We start from the raw sequence: 24,630 nt of genomic DNA, 5'->3' as shown, positions 1-24,630 counted from the left end.
GGTGCTGCTGCTAGGGGGTGATGATGTGCAGGGGGGGGGGGGATGTGATGCTGTAGGGAGGGCAGGTGATGATGTGCAGGGAAGGTTGTGTGGTGCTGCTGCTGCAGGCCATTTGTAATGACAAGGCAGGGCTGACCCAGGTCCAGTGTAAATGGTGCAGACCCTGGTCCGACCTAGGTCGAATTGCTGTGTAAATGGGTTAGGAATCAGGGTCCGACCCTGGAAACATCCGTGTTCAAAGACCAGGGTCCGACCAGGGTTTTTGGTGTAAAAGGGGTATTAAGGAAGGAAAAGATTGTAAGGAGTAACTTTATACCACTCTGAGACTTTTCAATGCCAGCAGCTTGCCCGGTGAGAAAATAGAGGCACGTAGGTCAGAGATGACCTATTGTATCATTTAGAATAGATCCATTCTTTTCTAATAAGAGAGCAAACACAATAACAATGATAAGGGGATGGCGCCACCTAGGGGGTAAGCTGAAGTGTAAGCAAAATCTATAAAATGTACAATAGATGATTTCTATATTGAAATCAGAACATGAAAGGATTATTGAGAAATGTAATTTTAAAAAGCTTCATTATTTATATAATCGTTACAGGGAGGATAAAACACAAGTTTAAATAAGTCCTCTGGGATGACCAGAGACCCAATGAATTGAGTGTCATCTGATGGGCAGTGTTCACAGTGAGCTTATTATGTCCAGTGTACAGTATGAGGCTGAACTCTACACTGATACTATATATATATATATATATATATATATATATATATATATATATATATATATATATATATATATATATATATATATATATATATATATATATATATATATAAAATCTATAATTATGTCTAATGTCCGTGCGGCTCCGAAACACTGTCATCTCTTGGCAGCAATTTGAAACTACATCTACTAGCTTTCGAAGCATTTGCTTTCAGTGGGATTACTAGTGTGCATATATATATATATATATATATATATATATATATATATATATATATATATATATGTATCCATGTTGTCCATGTTGCTAAGACAGCACTCTCCAATTTATATGCCATCTGCCGGGGTGCCAAAAGCCCAAAAGTCCCAGTATTTCCTGGTACTTCCAGATTATGCAGATAAATAACGAGAGCACTCACCGGTCTTACTTGCAGAAAAATCTTTAATAGCACATACCTATTACTTAGTACATGACAGAGGGTAAGTGGTCGACGTTTTGGTCTAGTCACAGACCTTTCTCAAGACCCCCTTTCCTTCCTTCTCCAGGGTGCCGCATATTCTACTGTATTTGAACATTCACATGAGTCCCTGCCCCAGTGGAGGTTAGAATCTATATTCACTACCACATGTACACACACACACACACACAATCTAGGATTCATTTGCTCAGTGCTGTGAGGCAGTAATGCTAACCATTACACCATCCGTACTGCCCACTATATATGTGTACAAGGATCACAAACATGGGGACGCAGATGAAGATTTTGGTGTTTTATTTTGAACAGCAGGTCACGGCATCTCAGGTTAAATTCATATGCAGTCGTTATTACAGGCAGTAGCATAAGGCAATCTCAGCATAACAGACTCTTGCATGGCTCCATTGATTTCTACCATTAGCCCACACACCCCGGCCTATCGCTTGGGCGGCTTATCCACCATCAAGAGCAAGGTAACTCTGCACTGGAAACCCTTATATCAGGAAATCCCAGGTGTTGCACACGTGGGTTTCTGCTACTGCTCCCAAAACCTGGTCTGGTTCCTCCACATTACTTTCATGTGGGGAGATGCTGTCTCTGCCACACTCCTTCCCCCTTAGCTTCAACCATCCTGGTCAAGCTACACAATTTGCAGATGAGCTCCTTGCCTTGCCCACCCCTACTTGTGTCATCTGCTCGGATACAAAGCCCTCCACCACTTTCCAGAGGTCACCCACCTTGCCTTCTTCCTCTTCCCCTAGTTTCACCATAGGGTTGCTTGGAGGATCGAGACCAACAAATCTCCTTGAAAGGGAATCAGCATTGAGGTGCTGTTTCCCTGGACAATGCCTCACCTCAAACTAATTTATTTTTTTACCCTTAAGTCGACACAGTCAACATAAACACTAAAACGTACCACCATGTCCCCTCGCATGGCTCGCTGCGCTTGCCATGCTTCGGGCACACTATTCAATTCTCCTGCCATGCCCTAGTGGATGGTAGGGCATAAAAATACCGCCTGTCAGCACATGTCGGGCCTTATTCTGGTTGGAGCGTCCGGGCCGTACGCGTACGTCCCGGGGTTTTTTACGATCTGCGCATGTGCAGATACGCTAATGCGCCGGCGCGAACACTCCACACCGCTTACGGCCGGTGTCTCAACGTGCGAAAAAACCTGTACGCGAGCGTACGGGTAATGGGGCGGCATAGGGGCGTGTTGATGGGAGCGGCCGAAATAATGAGGGAAAATGGGCGTAAATATGGGCGTACACGGGGGTGTGCACCAAAAATGAGCGGTGCTACTACCGCACGATCGACTAAGGCACCGTTCGTTTCGGACACCAAACAGGCGGCCGCCAACCGCCAGCTAAAACCACCCCTACAGATACCGCATGCCAGCGTGCGCCTGAGTTGGCTAATTAACGCTGATTACTACTCAAACACATACACCTGAATGTAATAAGCAATGCTGCAGACTATTAAGTCCAAACCATGATTTCACTGCCTGCAAGCCACACATGCAGCACGCAAACACATTGGAAGCTTATGTTTCTATACTTCTCCACATTTAAAGGTTTGTTTAATTTAAGGTAAGAATCTTTTTATACGCTAAGGTAGGTATTTGCTAAACAGACACATTCACTACCTGCTTTCATAGACTTTACACAGTAGCACACTCAATCTACACAAGTCGACATGTGTCAACGTGTTCACTCTAATACTAACATAGGTTTTGTATTTAGGATACAATAACATAAACCACATCTAACACCTACAAAGGATGTTTCAGCAATGTTTGAAGCCCATGACCACTATTTTCAACACAATCTTCAATTGAGTTAATAGAAAACAATAATTGAATAACAAATAGATTAATTAATCAATTGTCAGATTAGTAGTTGAGAGGCAAGATTTGCAGGTCCATATATGTGAAGGGTATGCCAGCGTGCACGGACGTACGCTCACTCTCACGAGCGTTGACATAAGCTGAGTTTTCCATTGAAAACAATAGGGACCCGTCCGTGCAAACTGGCGTACGCTCAGATCTCCGCAAGAAGTCGGTGGGGAGACGGAGGAAAGACGGCCGTACACGGCGCCGTACGCTCAGTTGTACGCCTGTTGTCGGAGTGCAAGGGCTGGGCCGTCCGCGTACGTTGCCGTACGCTCATTTGTACGCCACTCCCCTTCTACGGTATTTCTGCCCGTACGTAAGCGGCTGATTTGTGGGTGGACTTAACCCCAACGGCCGCGTACGGCTAGCGTGCGGTAATGGCGAACGTACGCACGTTTGGCCGCTCCGAGCAGAATAAGGGCCGTCATGTCAACATGCTTACCGAAACGTTCCTCCACACCTCCTCGCATGCTTTATGCACGGTGCCTCAATACGCTAGGCACACTATTTTATTTTCCCACCACACCCTAGTGGAAGGTAGGGCATGAAATACCACCTGTCGGCACATGTCGTGCCGAAATGGACACCGAAATGTACCACCGCGTCCCCTTGCATGGCTCACTGCGGTCACCATGCTTCAGGCACGGTGCCTCGCTATGCTCAGCACACTATTTTATTCTCCCACCATGCTCTAGTGGATGGTAGGGCATGATATATCGCCTGTCGGCACAGGTCGGCTCAAAAAACAGTAAAAAAAAACCCTGTCGACCTAATGACCCTGTCGATCTAATGACCCATGTTGACCTAATGACCTAAAGTCTTGTCGACCTTACTTCATGTCGACCTAAATTCATGTTGACATATCTGCATGTCGACCTAGTGGTGTTGACCTAATGCTTGTCAACCTACATGGTGGTGACCCAATGACCGTATCCCATCATAAAATCACGTTGGATGATCTGTGTTTTTCCCGGAATAGCAGAAAACACATCTTGGCAGTGCCTCACCAAGTTTACCACTTCCTGTTTCTGCTCAGGAGTAAGCGTGAGTTCAATGGGTACCTTGCAATCTGGAACCTTTTTAGCTACCAACGATGGCTGACTGGCAGTTTCCATCTACTCTCCTGTCGGAACTTGTATTTGACCAGTCCCACCGCCTCTATGATCTAATAAGGGCCCCCCCCCATTGTTCATACATCTTGCTTTCTGTGGTGGGTACCAGCACTAACACTTTGGGGGTTATTCTAGTTCATTCTGTCTGACAAAATCCTTCTTAGATGGACAAAACCATGTGCACTGCGGGTGGGGCAGATTTAACTTGTGCAGAGAGAATTAGATTTGGGTGGGGTTTTTCTTCAAAGTGAGATCTATATTGCAGTGTAAAATAAAGCAGTCAGTATTTTCCCTGCACAGAAACAAAATAACTCACCCAAATCTAATTCTATCTGCACATTTTACATCTGCCCCCCTGCAGTGCACATGGTTTTGTCCATCTAAGAAGGATTTTGTCAGAAAGAATGAACTAGAATAAACCCCTTTGTCTCCCGATTTAAATGACCGGTTGACTGAGGTGAAGTCATACCTTTGTTTCTGACATTGTTGGGCCCTTTCCATGGGTTCGTTCAGGAGTGGCTCAATCTTCCTTAGATGGCCGTATAACTAGGCCACAAACTGAAGGACGTTAGGGTCCTGTCACGGTTGTTCTTCCCCCGCTACTTTTAAGATGTCCAGAATCCCTCTGGGCTGTCTCCCATAGAGGAGCTCAAAGGGACTAAATCATTTAGAGGATTGGGGTACCACTCTGACCGCAAACATCAAGTAAGGTAGGAGCAGATGCCGTCTTTTTAATTTGCTTAAGGGCTTGATTAAACCTTTCTACCAGGCCATCTGTTTGCGAGTGTTACACTCTTCATGAGTTTAGAAACAAAATGTGTACCTTGGTCCATTAAGACCTCTTTCGGTATTCCTAAGTGGTTATACATGGTTAGTAGCTCTCTGGCAATGGTTCTAGATTTCATATTGCGCAGGGATATAGCCTCTGGGTACCTGGTGGCATAATCAACTGCCATCAATATGTATTGTGCCCTCAAGCAGACTTTTCCATGTGTCCCATTAGATCCATATAAATCTACTCAAAAAGCACAGAAAGCACAGAAATGATAGAGAGAAGTACCAGTGGAGCCCTAAACTCTGGCAGAGGACAATATCTCTGAACGGAGGCATAGATGCCAGGCCTAAAGAACCTTAACTGGATGAATTGAAGTGTTTTCTCCTCCTCCAGATGACCACCCAACGAATGCATATGTGCTGCTTCTAATTTATTTATTTATTAACAGTTTCTTATATAGCGCAGCATATTCCGTTGCGCTTTACAATAGCAGACAGTGATACAACAAAACAGGGTATTTACAGACAGTCAAAATGTAGGAGGGCCCTGCTCGCAAGCTTACAATCTGTAGGGAAATAGGCATTGATACATAAGGATAGATACTGTATTCTATATTGCATCGATTCCACCAGAATGCAAGGTTCTATGACTGGTTCTGGAATTTGATAAGCTTGCCTGAAGAGATGAGTCTTCAGGGAACGCTTATAGGTTTGGAGACTGGAGGAGAGTCTTATTGTGCTTGGGAGGGCATTCCACAGAGTGGGTGCAGCCCGAAGAAAGTCCTGCAGTCGGGAATGGGAGCGGGTAATGAGTGTGGATGAGAGACGCAGATCTTAGGAGGAGCGTAGAGGTCGTGTTGGATGATATTTTGAGATAAGAGAAGATATGTATGTTGGTGTAGTTTGGTTTATGGCTTTGTGTGTAAGTAAAAGAATTTTGTATTGAATACGGTAGAATACAGGTAACCAATGAAGTGACTGACAGAGTAGCTTTGCAGACGATGAACGTCTGGCTAGGAAGATTAGCCTTGCAGCTGCATTCATAATGGACTGTAGTGGTGAGAGTCTGTATTGGGGAAGGCCAATAAGGAGACTATTGCAATAATCAATGCGTGAGATGATGAGAGCATGGATTAGAGTTTTTGCAGTGTCTTGTGTAAGGTAAGGGCGAATTTTAAATATGTTTTTTAGGTGCATGTGGCATGATTTTGAGACAGATTGAATGTGGGGTACTAAGGAAAGTTCTGAGTCAAGGATAACACCTAGGCAGCGAGCTTGAGAGGTAGGAGTGATTGTCATCTTCTCAACAGCGATAGAGATATCAGGTTGGTAACTACTATTTATTGGCAGAAATATAATTAATTCTGTTTTTGAGATATTAAGTTTGAGGTGGCGAGATGACATCCAGGATGAAACAGCAGAAAGGCATTCAGAGACACTGCTCAATACAGATGGGGACAGGTCCGGGGAGGATAGGTAGAGCTGAGTATCATCCGCATACAGATGATACTGAAATCCAAAGGAGCTGATTGTTATGGTTTTCGCCTGGGCTCTGGGTGATACGACAGCTGGCAGGAGGAAAAAGGTCAGGCGTAAGCCCGCAGCTGGGACCGCTGTTTAGAACGGCCACAGCGAAACCTACACTGACTCTGTTGAGTCCCCCGGGCAGATGGAATACCCCTGCAAGTGCTAGGCTTCGCCTGTAGCCGCCGCGTTCGACAGAGCCAGTTAGGCCGGCTCTGACCCCGATGCAGCCAGGTGTTAGGTAAAGACAAGGGGTGAGCGATCGCCAGGGGGTATCTCAAAAGGACCGTCTAACTACAGGGCCTAGCTGGGAAGAGACCCCTAACTACCGGCACCTGGCCAAGAATGGGGAACGGCGACCCAGTCGCAGACACAAACAAGGAAATAGGGAATCTCGGAACAGGGACATCCCGAGACTGCGATTCCCCCAAACAAGGAGTAGCTAGAAGGGAAATACCCCTGCCTACCCAACGCTAAGGTGACAGACAATAACCAAAGAGGAAGGACAACAGAAATGATACCGCAAAGTAACAGCGGACCCACGGAGGGGTACAGCCACGGCGGGCCAAAGATGGTATAAGGAATAACCAGCAGGCTCCAACGGAGCACTTACGTGACCCACAGGCAGATAGGTAACGGGGACAGGTGCAGGCTCTGGCCCAGGACAGGATGATGATCCAAGCAGGCTGGGAGACAAGAGAGCAGGAGTATACACCAGGACACTTCAAAGACTGGAGCAACAATGCTCCGGGGACCGGGTAATCAGGCTTATGCTATTACTAGCAAGGAGCTGAGCTGCAGAGGATATATCCTGGGATCCAAACAGGAGACTGGAACCAGGGACCAGGAAGCGTGGCTAGGAGCAAACAGAAGTTCCCTGCAAATGCAGCAGGAACTTAAACAGAAAGCTATCACTGGCAGAATACTGCAGGTGAGCCTGCCCTATAAAGGGCTCAGGTGATTAATTACACCTGAAGAGTCAGGGAGCTCCCAGGCTAGTGCTTGATTAGCTTAATATCTCACAGCCTAGTGAATAAACTAAGCTCCCAGAACACAAAGCTGTAATGGCAACAGACCTGCCACTGGAGGTCACCAGTGAGTCAAAATGCCAAACAGAAACTGACAGAAAACAAAACAGACTGGTCCCTGACACTGATTAGTTTGCCAAGAGATGAGGTATAGATTGAGAAAAGCAGGGGACCTAAAACTGAACCCTGAGGTACTCCAACTGAAAGAGGTAGCGAAGAGGAGGTAGAATCAGAGAAACGAACACTAAAGGAGCGGTTAGAGAGGTAGGATGAGAACCAAGAGAGGGCTGTGTCTTTAAGACCTATGGATTGTAGTGTTTGTATGAGAAGTGTGTGGTCAACAGTGTCAAAAGCAGCAGAGAGATCTAGAAGAATTAGTAGTGAGTAGTGGCCTTTAGACTTAGCAGTGACCAGATCATTCACAACTTTAGTCAGTGCTGTCTCTGTGGAGTGTTGGGCACGAAAGCCTGACTGATGCGGGTCCATTAAGTTGTGCGAGTTAAGAAAGTGTGTGAGGCGAGTATAAGCAAGTCTTTCAAGTAGTTTGGAGGTGCATGGAAGTTGAGAAATGGGAAGGTAGTTTGAGAGAGAGCTTGGATCAGAATTCTGTTTTTTTCAGAATCGGAGTAATAACTGCTTGTTTGAACAATGAAGGAAAGACACCAGTAGAGAAAGAGAGGTTACAGATTTTAGTTAAGATTGGAATGAGCACAGGAGACAGAGATTTACTTATTTGCGAGGGTATAGGGTCAAGAGGAGAGGTAGTAGAGTGGGAGGCAGAGAAAAGTGCAGATACTTCATCTTCATTTGTGGGATCAAATGAAGCAAATGCTTCAGAGGACTCAGGAATGGAATTGAGCATATCACCGACTGAGTTGGAGCATACCAATTCATCTCTGATCTTGTCAATCTTATCCCTGAAGTAGGAAGCAAGATCTTGTGCATGGATAGTGGTTGGTGGCTTGGGTGAGGGAGGGTTAAGAAGGGATTTAAATGTATTAAAAAGTCGTTTTGGGTTAGAAGCTTGAGCAGAAATGAGAGTTTGGAAATATGTTTGTTTGGCAGTTTCCAGGGCATAACTATAGTACTGGTAGATATTCTTATATGTAAAGAAATCCATTGGACTGTGAGATTTACGCCATTTACGCTCAGCTTTGCGTGAGATATTTTGTAGGTGTCTCGTTAATTTAGAGTGCCACGGTTGGCGTCTAGGCCTACTTGGAGTGTGGTGGGTAACTGGAGCCACTTCATCTAGGGCTGTTTTGAGGGTTAGGTTTAGGTGTGATACCGCCATCTCAGGAGTAGTGAATGCAGAAATAGGAGCAAGCTGTTGTTGCAGTGAGGAGGAGAGTACTTGAAAATTAATATCATTAATATTTCTGCGGGCTTGAGGTGGATTAAAGGATTTCTGTGTTTTTGAGTTAGAAGTACTAGAGGACAGCATGCAGGTGATAAGGTTGTGATCTGAGAGAGGGAAAGGAGAATTGGTGAATTCCGACACTGAGCACAGCTTGGTGAATATACCAACGGCTCCAGTTTTCGGGGGAAGTAAAATCTGTTCTACCCTTTTCCCTTGTAAAGTAGCAACACAATACAGCAAATCCTTTTTCAAGACTAAATATGGTACACCCTCTGATGGTAAAGCATCAATTACCCTGCCATTAACCCCTTTAACAGCCTCAAAGGCATGTACTAAATTGCTGTTAACGCATTGATCTCTCCCAAAGTCCTGCAGTGATATCATCTCACCAACTGGGTTCCACTGGGTCTCTGTCTCTTGGGGCGGTTCAGGACCAGCAGCAGCTCTCCTGGATGCCAAACTTTGGTAGTCTCTGGCTCCTGAGTTGCTTCAGTGGCTGACGGTTTGATTGGGTCATGCCAGGTAACTAGCTCCTGCAACAAAGGAAAGTCATGGTCCAGGATCAACAGATAAGGTGCTCTAGAGGTCACTGCCACTACCACCTTTAATGGTCGACCTTGAATGGTCAGGGGTAAGTAGACACATGGGCACTTCTCCAAATCACTATGGATGCACAACACCCTGACAGGAGGCTGGACCTTGTCAGCTCCTGGAGGAACCACGTTAGCAGCGACAATGGTGAGATTACTGCCGGTATTCACCATGGCCCAGATCTCCTGGCCTTCTAACTGTTCCAGATCCCGGAACAGGGAGGTCTGCTTTGGATACACCCGCAGCCGCTATGCTGACCAAAGGCCAAAACGTTTTTTTCCTGCACTACAATCCATCAGCTCTCCCTGTTTGAGGCAGTCCCGCTGCACATGACTTGGCTCGCCGCACTCAAAGCCTCTGGGTACCTGGTGGCATAATCAACTGGGTTATGGTATTGGCACATACCCTGACCTGGCTTTATTCAGCTTTCCCAGCGTTAGGTGAAGCTCAATCACCGCTGCCAACTTTTCAAATGTCTGGGGATCGGCCTGAAGGGCCCACTGCTGCAACAAGCAGTCTATCACATTGCATAGCCTGGTCCACAATCCTCACTGCAGTGTTTTACTTTACCCTACCAGTTGGCATAGAGGTAGAATAAAATAGTGTGCTGAGCACAACGTGGCCTTTTGCTTGTGTTGACCTTTTGACAGGGTTGACCTAAAGCATGTGAACCTTTTTGATATGTCGACCTTTTGACTATTGACCTAGACACTGTACCCCTGTGAAAATAGTAATGGTTGGCAGAGTGGACTGGCCAATCACAGATGTGATTTCCGGACACTGCCTGTTCTCGATTACAAACATTCCTGATCTCTGTGTCCACAGCAATCCCGTATAGGTGGCACCCCTTCCAGAATCATAGATTTATCTAGCAGAGGAAATATGTCATGTAAAATTCCCAGGCTGTTACCATGAATTACTACTACTACAGTCTATCCTGTAAAACACCAGCTTAAATAAACTTGAATGACTTTTCTTCTAAAATGGGCCATTTAGTGGGCTTGTGATACCCCCATGATAGTTGGTGCCAGTTATACATTGCACAAATGGTATATCATTTGTGAGATAAGCTTGTTTATGACAACATTATGTTCTCTGTTTCCTGTAGAGTTCAGCAATCTCTTGTAATACAACCCAATATGAAAAAGATGGCAGATGTTGCACTTTGTGTAAGCCAGGTAAGTGTCTGAGAAGACTGGCATATTGTATAAACTGTCTGTGTTAACTGTTGTGTATGCACTGTGCAATTTATACTACTACTTTTTTTTGTATTTTACGTATTTTTAATTATTGGTGTTTTCTGTTAGTGGAAACTATTCATATGTGCCACAATATGTGGTATAGGACCCCGACAGTCATTAGCCCGACGTCGGGGTCCCGGCTGCCCGGACTCAGACAGGGGGGGATCAGAATAGGTGGCTACACTCGCCACCTATTCTATTCTCCCTCTTTGGGGGTCGTGGAGAATATCCGGTGGCCGACGGGATTTCTGAGTGTCTGGGTTTTACCAGTCGGTTTTAACAGTCGGGTGTAATGGCTGTCAGAATCCAGACTGTCAGCCATCTGGCACCCGCCAGAAACTTCAAATTCAAATTCAAAATCCGGACAAAAGACCATTAAATGATCTTTACGTTGCTGTGATTCTGCCAAACATTACACTTTGTATTAACCTTACTTACTACAGATGTTGCTTATGGGTTTGTCATCTACTGTACATCAGATTGGGTACCGATCATGTGCAGATTGTGGTCTCCAACAGATCATGTGATCATCATACGATTTCAAGGAAATCATTGCAAGATCATTGTTGTTCTGGTGTGTACCCTACAGTAGAGTTGTTTGAAGGGCCACTCCATGTTTCCAGCTCTGCATTGTGTTATAGGTTGGGCTGGTTACTGATAAAGCACTGGTACATATGCTAAATAGCATCTGTCTACTAAAAGCTGGGATAGTCACACTATATCAGGAAGCATAAGGACTATGTCATAATGTAAAACCATTCCAAGCCCTATATCTTTCCCTGGGAAAGTTGGCCTTGAAAAATTGTACTAATAATTCTGCCCGGGGAGTGAAGAAGGAGTCATAGTGGGGGGCGGGGCTATGATGACGCAATACAGCGTAAATTGTGTCATTGAAGCCCCCTGACGATTCCGGGTGTTTAGGCAAGTATGATTGTAGCCATGGGCAGATTTGGAATTTAAGGTAGCCCAGGAAAAATGTAAAAAGGTGTCCCCCTACCAGCCCACATCACCAGTCTGCAACTTTCTATACCCAAACACGCCCACTCCAGCATGCCACCCTCTACCCCCTAACACATCCACAACACAGTCTATCAGCCTCTCCATGCACACCGGCCAACCAGGGATCATCCCTGTGGCTTCTGTTGCCTATCTGCTCCAGATTGTTCCTGAATTTGTGCTGAATAGCACCCGGGCACACCATGTCATCGGGGGGGCGGCTGACAATGTTTACTTACACTTCACAAAAGGAATAGCTTTTAACTAGGATCTATGCCCATTCTGTAACACTGTGCTGAGTGTTAGAGAGGACATATCTCTGGTTTTATTATGGCATGTCTACTAGGACAGTAGTTCTAGACTATGGGCCTAATTCAGATCTGATCACACAGCTGCAAATTTGCAGGCCGGGCGATTACGGGTAGACAGTGCATGCTTATGGCCCATAGCAGGCACGCACGCAGCAGGGTTTCTGAATAATTAGAAACCCCCCTACTGGCCACCAATGTATCGTTTGATGTGTCCGATGTTTGTTTTTCCCCGTGTGGCATGTCAGCTTCTGAGCGCTCCCTCTGGCTCCCTCCTTCCTGCTGCGGCTGCCGTCTCTGTGACATGTAGATGCAGCCTTTGGCAGGCAGGGGGATGTCATAACATACAGCCTGAGAGGGGAGAGTCGGAGGGAGGAGCATATCAGCGGCGCCGCGACGCGACTGACTACAAAGTGAGTAGTGGGGGCAGAAGTGACTAGCAGTTCTGTGTTCACTGTTCCACAAAGGAGCAGCTGGCATGATTGTAACCACACACTGGCCGGGCATGTGACTGCAAATCTGCGACACTGTGTGTGGGGAAGGCTGGAGGGGATCTCTGAATGTGATGTCTGCCTAGGGAGGAGGGTAGACTGTGCTGGAGGGGGTTCTCAGATTGGGGGTTGTTCTGTCTATGAGGGGCTATGCTGAATATGGGGATCTGTGTTGTCTATCTATGGTGGGGGCTGTGCTGACTATGCAGGGGCTGTGCTGACTATGGGGGGCTCTGCTGTCTAACTATGGTGGGGCTATGCTGTCTATGGGGGGGCTGTGCTGTCTAACTATGGTGTGGCTATGATGACTATGTGGGGTTATGCTGTGTATGGGGGGGCTGTGCTGTGTACGGGGAGCTGTGCTGACTATGTGGGGCTATGCTGACTATGAAGGGCTATGGTGTCTAACTATGGAGGGGCTGTGCTGACTATGTGGGCTGTGCCTTCTATGAGGGGCTATGCTAGCTATCTTGGGGGGGGGGGGTTGTGTTAGTTATTATTGGCTCTGTAACCATTTATTTGGAAACCCCCCTTTCAAAATCCTGTGTTTGCCACTGCGTAGTACCCATACAATATGCCATTCTGCGATAAATAAGGGCTAGTTTTTTATTGCTGGCTATATACAAGTTGATTGACAGGAAGCCGGCATATGAAGGTTATAGCAGGCCGATTTATGGGAATGTCAGTGAAACCACAGGTGTACCCAAGCATTTTAGGGGAAGTTGTGGCAGTCCACCACTGGTGTACTCTTGTGCCCCCAAAGAGATTTTAATTGTCAAAGCTGTTCAGAAGAAAACCTCCTTTGCTTGTGGAAGCTGCAGGGCTGTGAGGGGTTAACAGACTCAGCTAGTGTCCCAGCTCCCCTCTACGTGTGACAGGAAGCTGGGAGGTCAGAGGTGATCCCAGCAGCAAGTGTGAGAGAGACAAGTGTGCAGAGAGGAGAGAAGAGAAAGCCCTGTGAAATACAGCATCAGTGTGGAGCTGCAGAACCCAGTGTCAGAGAGTAAAGGAGTGTAAGAGGAAGGTGAAGAAGGCTGCTGTCCCAAGTGTGAGAAGAAACAGGAAGACAGAGAGAGAGAGAGAGCACACTGGAGCACCCAGCCAGCAGAGGAACCAGCAACACCCAAGGTACTGATTCAGTCTCCCTGTGGCAGCATCTGCAGTGCACTCTTGTAATACCCAGGAGGGTCATCCCATATCACCTGTTTACAACCCACATACAGAGAGGGGTTGTTGCTTCAAGCCACAGCATTAGCTGCTTGTCGAGAATAGGGGAACCCCTAGAGCCAGAGCGGGGACAGCACCTGTGAGACTCTCACTGTAAAAGCCAGCCATGTACTGGGGCTATGTCTGCAGCCTGTTTTGCAGCTACCAACAGGAGGTTGCCCCAAGGTAATCTGCCTGCCCATGTGTTCAGAGGACTGTTTTACATTAGTGTGCACACTATTATAGGGACTGTATACATGTGAGGACCATTGTTTTGAGCAGTGACTGGTTATCCGTGACAGAGTATATTGTTTATTGCTAATAATTTGCATTAAGTTCTGTGAAGTGTTGAAATTGATTGCCGATTAGAGAGTGAAGATAGATAGAAATAAGAAGCATCACCTGGCGGATGTCAGTTAGAACCGCCATAGACTATTTGAGGTTAGCATACTGAGTGATTGTTGTTTTATTTGATGCTTTATGGTGAATGCTATTATGCTGAGTATTTCTTATTGTTATTTGCTATTGAAACTTTACAGCGACCAATGAGTGTGTTTTTAGTAAAATAAATTACTGTTGCTGCTAACTGTTAGTGGTATTGCTTTTGTGGGTCTCCTTGGGTTGTGCCATTCCCTGCCACAAATTCTTCCAGAGAAGAGGTCCGAAGCTGCCGAAGCCGTCAAGTCCAGAATCAGGTACGCCATCTTGCACCACACTGTTCCAGGGGCACTGTCACAAAGGGCCTTATTTTGGTTCATTCTTTCTGACAAAATCCTTCTTAGATGGACAAAACCATGTGCACTGTAGGGGGGGCAGATGTAACATGCGCAGAGAGAATTAGATTTGGTGAGTAATTTTGTTTCTGTGCAGGGAAAATACTGACTGCTTTATTTTTACACTGCAATATAGATCTCACTTTGAAGTAAAACCCCACCCAAATCTAATTCTCTCTGCACAAGTAACACCTGCCTCACCTGCAGTGCACATGGTTTTGCCCATCTAAGAAGGATTTTGTCAGAAAGAATGAACCAAAATAAGGCCCAAAGTCGTGTGTCATCTGCTTCGCCCCCGATCAGCCTGTTTCTTTCACAGCCACTGAGTAATCCTGGGCTACGCACAGACTGCACACACTGGAAAAATCTTTAGATGGTGAGTGATTGCGAATGGATTTGCAGCTACATCTTCACAGCCCATTCGCAGGCTTACCCGGCAGCGATCTGACTGTAGGGCACTGCTTTTTAGCAACTCTGCGATCAAGTCTGAATTAGGCCCTATGTCCTGCACAATTCTGCAGTTTCCGTCTTGGAGATTGTGGAATTTCCGTGATTCTGTTACATATTGGGGCTAAGAGAATACATCAGAATTGGTGAAGTGGTAAAGTGACCTTTTGTCTTCCCTAGAGCTGTTGCCCAATGAACTACAGTATCTGTTCAATTTCATGTACTACAGTCACTGTGGTTCTTCTACTTCAGCAATGTTTTTCATTGTGTGTTACCGGTGGGATGGTTGCCCTGTGTAGCTTGTGTCCTGTGGATATATTATAGATTGCAGGAATACCGTTCGTTTATTGATTGTTTTTATAGGACAGAGACTAAATAAAGACTGTACAGAGAACAGTGAAACGGAGTGCTTGAATTGTGCTCATGGAGAATACCAGGAGACATGGAACCGAGAAACTAGCTGTCTTCTACACCAGTACTGTGATGAGGGTATGTAAGGCTCCTATGTGCTTTTTTTGTATTACAGTATGTTCTGTTTTTTTTTTTATCTGCATGTCCATAGGACAGACAAAAACTGTCCAGTGTGGCCAGTGTGATTGATTAGTCAAACTGCGTCTGTATGTGTATGTAATGTATGTACTACTACAATTTTTTAGTCCCATTCGCACCCACCAGTGCGGGCGTTAGGCGGCGGCGGCGGATGGACGTGCTGATGGGAACGCCCCAGCATTTCATGGGTGTTACCATGAAAATGCTGGGCATTTCCATGGTAATGAGGCAGTGATGTGGCTGCCCGCCCTGTCCTCGTACAGGGCACAGGCAAAGCTGATGCACCTGAGAGTGCCTTCATTTTGCGTGTACGCTAAACATAATTCGATGGTCGGCGATGGGCTGCGTTAAATCCACACGCAACGCTGCAATCTTTGCAGTGTCGCTTGTGGATCAGCATAGCTTCCTTAATTCACTAATTATAATAATAGTTCTAGCAACTGACCCAAATTTTACTAATTAGTAACTAGGATATATCAATTGTTTTTGTTGTTGTTTATATTAGATCTACTTGTGTTTTGACAGAGTTACTTTAATATCTGCTTTGTTGCATTCCAGTGTTTAATTCTATTACTGTAACCAACACTTTTCTCTCACACTAGCCCTTGGTTTTCACAAGATAAGTGAGGGAACAGCAGTCAGAAATGTCAATTGCAGCTGTAAGGACGGCAGCCACTGCTCCAGTCCTGAATGTGAGACTTGTGTGCTGAACACAGCGTGTGGCCCTGGACATGAAGTGACGCAGCGCGGTGAGGTTACTCTTATTTATGGGGAATGTTTCAGGAGAGCCATCATCACAATATGATTATAATTATTATTATAAGTCATTGTTTATAGGGTGAGAATCATATTATGAAGTAGTATACAGGGACTGCAGTATGTAGAATCAATCTGTAAATATATTGCCAGCTTTATACCCTAAATACATTATAACTATTGGTGCGCGTTGTCATCACCAATTAGCCTATAAAGGGTATATATTTGGCTACTTTGGGAGAAAGCCAGCACAACCGCAATACCCTTGCAAACATGGGGAGAACATACAAACTCCACACTTATAGTGTTGTGGTTGGCATCAAACCCAGCTGTAAACATAAGGATCCAGATGTAACAAGCTTCAAAAAGTGATAAAATGGAGAGTGATAAACAACCAACCAATCAGCTGCTGACTGCTATTTTTCAAATCCAGCCTGTCACATGGCAGTTGGAAGCTGATTGGCTGGTCGTTTATTACTCTCCATTTTATCACTTTTTGAAGCTTGATACATCTGGTCCAAAGTATGAAACACAGTAATTGCCATAAATACAGAGCCAGAACACGCATGAGGCAGAATGTAATGTAATGCCGCCTGAGTCCGGTGGCAGTGCAGGATTCCGGCCGATTTTATTTTAAAGAGGCAATCACTTACAAGGTAAAACCATGCCATAAAAGGGATTGCTCCTTTAAAAACACATCCCACACTGCCGCTGAATTTAGGCGGCATTACATACCGCCCATGGTATTGTTTCCGCAAACCTCATTACACACATGGAAATTGAATTTATTACCGCATGATTGTTGAACAATGGTTAATAGAAATGCTAACCACTATGCTACTATGCTGCCTACATTGCAATTGTTTTCATTGTACGATATGAAACTGTGTTCTTACAGTTACTTATTATTCTGTTGTAATGCTCTTCCTGTTTAGTTTGTTAGTTGGTGTCACTAATTTGTTTTGTCATTAAGTTGCATGCATTGCTTGTTAATGGAAAAGCAATCAAAGGAGTTTATCTATTTAATTAAAACTGTACATTTACTTAGTTAACTAATCTGAGGCTGAAGGCTGCAGGCAGGCAATATGGTCGTTTTCCAGTTTGTTCTTTATTGTGAAAAAGTATGATACTTTGCTTGGACTGTAAGCTAATATAACATTGCTTTATTCCATAATTTAATGTTAATGATAGTCATTAAGGGCTTGTACACATGGGCGCGTCTCAGATGTCTGCAGTGCTGAAATTCAATCAAGCACCTAATGTATGAGAATGCTGCTTGAGGAAAACACCCTAATCCAGGGACATTTACTAAGTGATGGGTTTGTAATCCAGATCTGATTTCTGCATTTTCCAAGAGGTTTTACAGCTTTATGATTTACTAAGCCTAAAGCTGTGTACACCTGGTGCAATATCGCTGGCAATATGGTCGCTGAACGACCATATTGCCAGTGATTTTTTTGTGCTGCAGCAATTAATCCTATTGGTCGCTGGTCGCAGGAGCTTGCGGCTCCCTGGCAGAGTCTCCTGTTCATAAAAACTGGACACTGAGCAATATATTGCACCGTGTGTACACATCTTTACTGCACTTTAGGCCAAAAATTGTAGCCTGATTTTTCACCCATTAGAAATAGTGAATCCACCAGATTTATTGAGCGTCTGCTTTTTTGTAAACGCCACAAAACTGACGCAAATATACGCAGACAATTATCTTCCCATGTAGCATCCAAGCCCCAGATTTGCAAAACAGAACCCCAAAAAACAAATAGACAATGCTTAACTTGTTAGTTATGCACCAATTGCAAATGATGACGTACAGACAGTTGGTGATTACTATAGAAATGAATGGTCCACCTCCACATGCAAGATTGTGGTGTGTTTAATGTAATACATTATTCATGACCTTTTTTACTAAATACATTGCTTTATCTACCCTACAATGTTAATGTAGATGAATTTATGTACCATATGTAGCCTAGTGAAGAGTGACTGCTCATAACTGTAGCAAGCCTTATGGCCCCCATACACTATGCAATTTGTGCCCGATTTCACTCGATTCGGATGGATCGGGCTGCAAAATTGTCCCAAATTGAGTCGGGAGGTCGGACGGGCTTCACATTAAATTTATCAGATCAGACCAATCACTGGCACATCGCGGGTGCTTTTTAGCGATGATCTGATCCCAGGTGTGTGCCAGCGGTGAAGCACCACTGGCACACACCTATGTGCAGTGGCAGGGTCCGTGGGGCAGGTAGCAGGTTGGAGCAGCGGCTGGGGAGACAGCAGGGTCCGTGCAGCACTAGGGAGGCAGCGGGGTCCCTGCTGCGGCTGGGCAGTCAGTGGCGGATTGGAACTATTGGTGGGGCGGGAAGCAGCTGCTGAACGTGCAACTATATTTTGAAAAGACTGGCCGGCCGTTTATCAGCGACCTCCCATCCGATTGGCTGAGAGAATTCTCTCAGCCAATAAACGGATGACCAGTCTCTTCAAAATGTGGTTTTACACAGCAGCTGCTTCCCGCGCCGCCAAAACCGCTACTAGTTCCAATCCGCCACAGGGACACCACTGCTGACTGCCCATGCACCGCAGGGACCCCGTCGATTGCCCAGCCGCCGCACGAACCCCACTGCCCGCCCATGCCAGCTCCCCATATGCGATTTATTGCATGTAAATTTGGCACATCAAGTGCCAAATCGTAAGTGAGCCTCCCGGGGAGCTCTCAAGGGCAAACTGTAAGGACAAGTCAGAATGGGGTGCAAACCGCACCGACTTCCCAGGTTGGGTTGCAGTGGCCTGTGACCACACACTGGGAAGTGGGTGCTGCTTTCACCCCATTCGTAGGAATGGCGAGTGTGTTGGTACTTCTGTATCTATATATTTGGGTTGATTTTTAATTAACCTCTGTAAAGTCCCGTACACACGGGGGGATATATCGCCGAGCGATATATCGCTCAGTGTCTCGTTTGCATCAGCGACCAGAGATGGTCGCTGATAAAAAAGAAACTGCCAGGGGAGCCAGGCAGTGGAATCAGCTGGTCGCAGGACCATGTTCCTGCGACCAGCGATCACTACGGGGGAGAAAACGGGAGCGCGCACCCGGCGATATATTGCTGGTGCACACTCCCATTGCGGCCAATATGGTCGCTCAGCGACCATATTGCCCGCGATATTAGTCAAAATCGCCCCCGTGTGTACACAGCTTTACTGTGATCATAACTTTCTCATGCTCCCTAGATAAGCTAATTTACCTGAAACCTGTGTCAGCTGCCCCTTTTATACTAATTCAGGTGCTGTGTTTGGGATTGTCTCACCTTTAAAAGCCATAAGGTACTTGGCAGTTGAGCTTTAACCCAAGAAAAAAACACATGTTCATTTTAGCTATGATGTGTAAGCAGTTGCCAGGTTCCGAAAAAAAAAAAAAAAAAAGTTGGTAGTGTAGGACTTGCAGTGAAATTGGGTCCCTTGGCGATGGGCTGCAAGCTTAAATGCATTGATCAATTCATGAACTAAAACCCCATTATTTATTTAATTGATTATTTGAATGTTAAGGTGAGTTAGTTTGCTGTAGTGAGTGCTGGGCCCCCTGTGTTTATATATATATATATATATATATATATACATAGTTTCCTGATTATTGATGATGCGCAGGATGGGTTCTGTGGTCACATCGAGTATTGCAAATACAAGCCATACTGAATGGGGACCATACAACAAATGAAATCCCAGATTACCTAACCATCAGGTTTATTAAAACCAATAGAACCCAAAAATGTTTAACACATATAGGGGGAAAAAATCTAGTTGTTTTGGAAAAGAGGCGCCACTTGTGCTAGATAAATAGAAGAATCACAACAATATACCCTTATATTATAGAGGTGTCAGCCTATCTTTCAATAAAAGTAATGGTATATTACTTATAGGGTTATGGGAAGAAATGAAAAAAGATACTGGCGACCAATTGTTGTGAATTTAAAAGATATGAGAAATATATAAATATATAAAAAATAATTTATTCGGATGACAAGATATAGTAAAAAACAATAAGACAGCTATGTATACATATGAGTAATAGAATTTTTATAGAAAAAATAGGGGGATAAAAAATGGGGAATTTAGGATAAAACGACACTTAAATCTAAAGATGGAGGACCTATGGATAAAAAGGTTCAAATATAAAAATATATATATATATAAATGTTAAGATATAAAAGAATCCTTAACTTTGTGAGGTGGTAGGAGGTAGGTGACCCAACGCGTTTCGTCGAACTGACTTCTTCAAGGGCTGGAGAACAAGTGATGTCTGGCATGTATTTATACCTATATGTCAGCCAGGGGGATGTGACATCACTTCCTGCTAATTATATATATTAAAAAGGCTGTGCAGGCTTAAACATAAAAGGGGGACTATATATACATATACAAGGTGAGCTGGGACTCAGGTGAGAAAAAACGCTACATTAAAAACTTATTTATACAACTTGGAACAGTGATAATAGAAAAAGTCCGTTTTTTGTGGCACTTCCGCCACGCTTCCGGCATCCTCATAGCGGTACTGCGCATGCGCGGCTTTCAGGCGTCCTGGATCTGTGACCTTCTCAGTCCAGTGCGCATGTGCCGCTTTGTTGTAGGGCTTGATGAAGCATCTTAAGGCTCTTGCATATAGGTCTGTTATAGCGAGTGCCGGCGGCCATTTTGCGGAGGCTTCCTTTCTGTATGAATAACATATGTCGGCCATCTTCTTGAAGCTTATCAAGCCGGGGGGATTCCCATATGAAAATATACAAAGAAACATAGTAACTACAACGATTCCAGGCTATATGCTTAGGTGATTGGTTCTTAATCCAGATCATGTTCTTTAACACGGTGACTTTTACTTATACAATTCGGGTGGTACTATGGTAAACAGAGTAAACGTTATTGGTGATTTCTATGCTGATTAGCAAGCTATAGAAAAAGTGAAATATAGTGATACTTTTAACTATGTATTAGTAAGTTATACTTTTGGGTGTACATTGTCACTGAGTGGGTGAGCAAGAGAGTGCTAAAGTGCTAGAGTGCTAGTATTTAAACTTTTATAAATTTTTAAAGTGTACATTGTCACTGAATATTTAATATAGTGAGTGAGTAAACAGGAGAGTGCTAAAGTGCTAGAGTGCTAAATTGCATGAACCATATGATTTTGCTCGTACGAAGTTCGGGAGTTCGTACGAGCAAAATCATATGGTTCATGCAATTTAGCACTCTAGCACTTTAGCACTCTCCTGTTTACTCACTCACTATATTAAATATTCAGTGACAATGTACACTTTAAAAATTTATAAAAGTTTAAATACTAGCACTCTAGCACTTTAGCACTCTCTTGCTCACCCACTCAGTGACAATGTACACCCAAAAGTATAACTTACTAATACATAGTTAAAAGTATCACTATATTTCACTTTTTCTATAGCTTGCTAATCAGCATAGAAATCACCAATAACGTTTACTCTGTTTACCATAGTACCACCCGAATTGTATAAGTAAAAGTCACCGTGTTAAAGAACATGATCTGGATTAAGAACCAATCACCTAAGCATATAGCCTGGAATCGTTGTAGTTACTATGTTTCTTTGTATATTTTCATATGGGAATCCCCCCGGCTTGATAAGCTTCAAGAAGATGGCCGACATATGTTATTCATACAGAAAGGAAGCCTCCGCAAAATGGCCGCCGGCACTCGCTATAACAGACCTATATGCAAGAGCCTTAAGATGCTTCATCAAGCCCTACAACAAAGCGGCACATGCGCACTGGACTGAGAAGGTCACAGATCCAGGACGCCTGAAAGCCGCGCATGCGCAGTACCGCTATGAGGATGCCGGAAGCGTGGCGGAAGTGCCACAATAAACGGACTTTTTCTATTATCACTGTTCCAAGTTGTATAAATAAGTTTTTAATGTAGCGTTTTTTCTCACCTGAGTCCCAGCTCACCTTGTATATGTATATATAGTCCCCCTTTTATGTTTAAGCCTGCACAGCCTTTTTAATATATATAATTAGCAGGAAGTGATGTCACATCCCCCTGGCTGACATATAGGTATAAATACATGCCAGACATCACTTGTTCTCCAGCCCTTGAAGAAGTCAGTTCGACGAAACGCGTTGGGTCACCTACCTCCTACCACCTCACAAAGTTAAGGATTCTTTTATATCTTAACATTTATATATATATATATTTTTATATTTGAACCTTTTTATCCATAGGTCCTCCATCTTTAGATTTAAGTGTCGTTTTATCCTAAATTCCCCATTTTTTATCCCCCTATTTTTTCTATAAAAATTCTATTACTCATATGTATACATAGCTGTCTTATTGTTTTTTACTATATCTTGTCATCCGAATAAATTATTTTTTATATATTTATATATTTCTCATATCTTTTAAATTCACGACATTATATAACATCATGATAAAAAACCTTCAAAAGTCATAGTGCAGATTAATAATGGTTTCTTATAGAGCAAAATTGGAATGAAGGTTAACGTAGCGCTTGGTGATTTGAAGTTCGCCCTTCTGAGTTACCCTGGGGTCTTACCCTGGGGAACCTCCGATAAGAACACAATATATACAAACCTGAGTCCCATTTGTATATATTGTAATAATGGATTCTAGCTGAGGTAAGGGTATATTCATAGAAAATATATATGCTAGACATCGCTGTCTGAGTTCTATTGACACTTAAATCTGATATTAAGTAACTATTGGGTTTTTAGACAGCAATCGGATAGAGATGTCCATTATATTGCAAGAGACAGCAAACCCAATTCTTAGTAAATATACCTGTTAGACTTGACAGAAGAAGAAGCAGGGTCTCTGGACCGGACATAGTAATGTGAAACCTCTTGCAGGGTGATTGTGTGGTCACACCCGTAGCTGTATGATGTAAAGCTCATACTGTACATACAACTGTGACTTACAGTCAGACCAACTTCAACAATTCACCTAACAATTACGCCAATGGTCATCCCAATGGTTAAAGTTATGGGGAACGGGGTGAAACTAGGTTCCACCACCTGTAATGGTGAGGTGGAGCTAGTGCAGAGTTGTGTCAAAACCTACCACTGGCCATGGCTCTGCCTAATCTGGGGAGTGAAGGGGGAATTAGGTTACAGGGGGAATTAGTGCCACCACATCTCCAGGACCATTTAAAGCACTTTTTCATCCATGTCTTACATGTACAGCTACTTTCACACTGATGTATGTAGACTTTTGAACCATTTACATACTTTCACCATTCTTATGTATTACCTGTCTGGCATGATGGTGGTCTATTTCTAAATATTCTCTTATTGTCCTTCAGCCAGCAGAGATTTGGATACTCATTGTTCACCATGCCCTAAAGGAACATTCTCCAATGTAACATCTGACAAGGAGCCATGCAGAAAATGGAGCATGTGAGAGCGAAGAGCAAACATTATATTACCAGATATGTGTATTAGATAATCAGAATGTTTTAAGTGGGAACAACACCAATGACATAACAACATGAATGCTTTAATGTTAGTCTTTCCGATTCCCTGAACTTGTCATTCATACTGGTACTCCCAAAGGCAAAGTAAAATCTATGCCAGTGTTTCCCCAGTGTAGTGTAGTACTTCGATAACCTTAATGGTAGGTACACACAGTCTGACGATTGTTCACTTAGAGGAAGCTCCCAATATCTGTGCTACATACTTTATTTTTGAAAAAAGAAAATTTGTTGAGAAATCGTCCAATGGGAAAAATCTGGACCCGACACAGGACCCGATTTTTTACACCTGGACATATAGGGCGATGCAGTTTTCAGAGGTTTGGCCACATACCGCATATGCACCATGCCAGGAATGTGATGGATGCGGTGGACACTGCCATCTTTAGATCGGCATTGGTCTAGAGAAGCCTATGGACTTCTATGGCTCTGCCCTTATTACATTTAAAGAAAACTGCTGTTCTGTTTAGCTCTATGGGATACTAATACATCATTTTATTCAATCCCAGACCATCCAGAATTAATCTTTCCTCTTGTTATAAAATGCTTTCAACCTGAACTACCATTATATCTGATATTCGAGGAATAAATAAACTCGGGGACAGTACCAAAGAACTGGCGCATAGCTAAAATAGTACCAATATGGAAGAAAGGTAGCAAAACTAACCCTGAAAAATATAGACCTGTCAGCCTTACATCCATTGTGGGGAAAATATTAAAAGGAATAATAAGAAAGTATCCAAAATTTCTTAAAACAGGAAACGGTGATAAGTAAGGCTCAGCATGGGTTTGTCAAAAATAGATCATGTCAGACTAATTAAGTTAGCTTCTATGAGGAAGTCAGTAGGGGGCTGGACTTAAGGAAATCTGTTTATGT

General features: G+C 44.0%; 1 protein-coding gene across 1 annotated transcript in view; it reads left to right on the top strand.

The window, feature by feature from the left end:
* The window catches only part of CD40 (CD40 molecule), a 51,407-nt gene that overhangs the window by 13,111 nt on the left and 13,666 nt on the right, over positions 1 to 24,630 (top strand). Inside the window, exons 2-5 of the mRNA XM_083147880.1 lie at positions 10,590 to 10,659; positions 15,307 to 15,432; positions 16,095 to 16,241; positions 23,586 to 23,679. Of these exons, the coding sequence (XP_083004006.1) occupies positions 10,590 to 10,659; positions 15,307 to 15,432; positions 16,095 to 16,241; positions 23,586 to 23,679 (437 nt within the window). The remainder of the gene's footprint in view (positions 1 to 10,589; positions 10,660 to 15,306; positions 15,433 to 16,094; positions 16,242 to 23,585; positions 23,680 to 24,630) is intronic.

Source organism: Crinia signifera, chromosome 6, assembly GCF_055691185.1.
Source record: "Crinia signifera chromosome 6, ASM5569118v1, whole genome shotgun sequence".
NCBI classification, from domain to species: Eukaryota; Metazoa; Chordata; class Amphibia; order Anura; family Myobatrachidae; genus Crinia; species Crinia signifera.
This window is presented reverse-complemented; position numbering and strand designations above follow the sequence as displayed.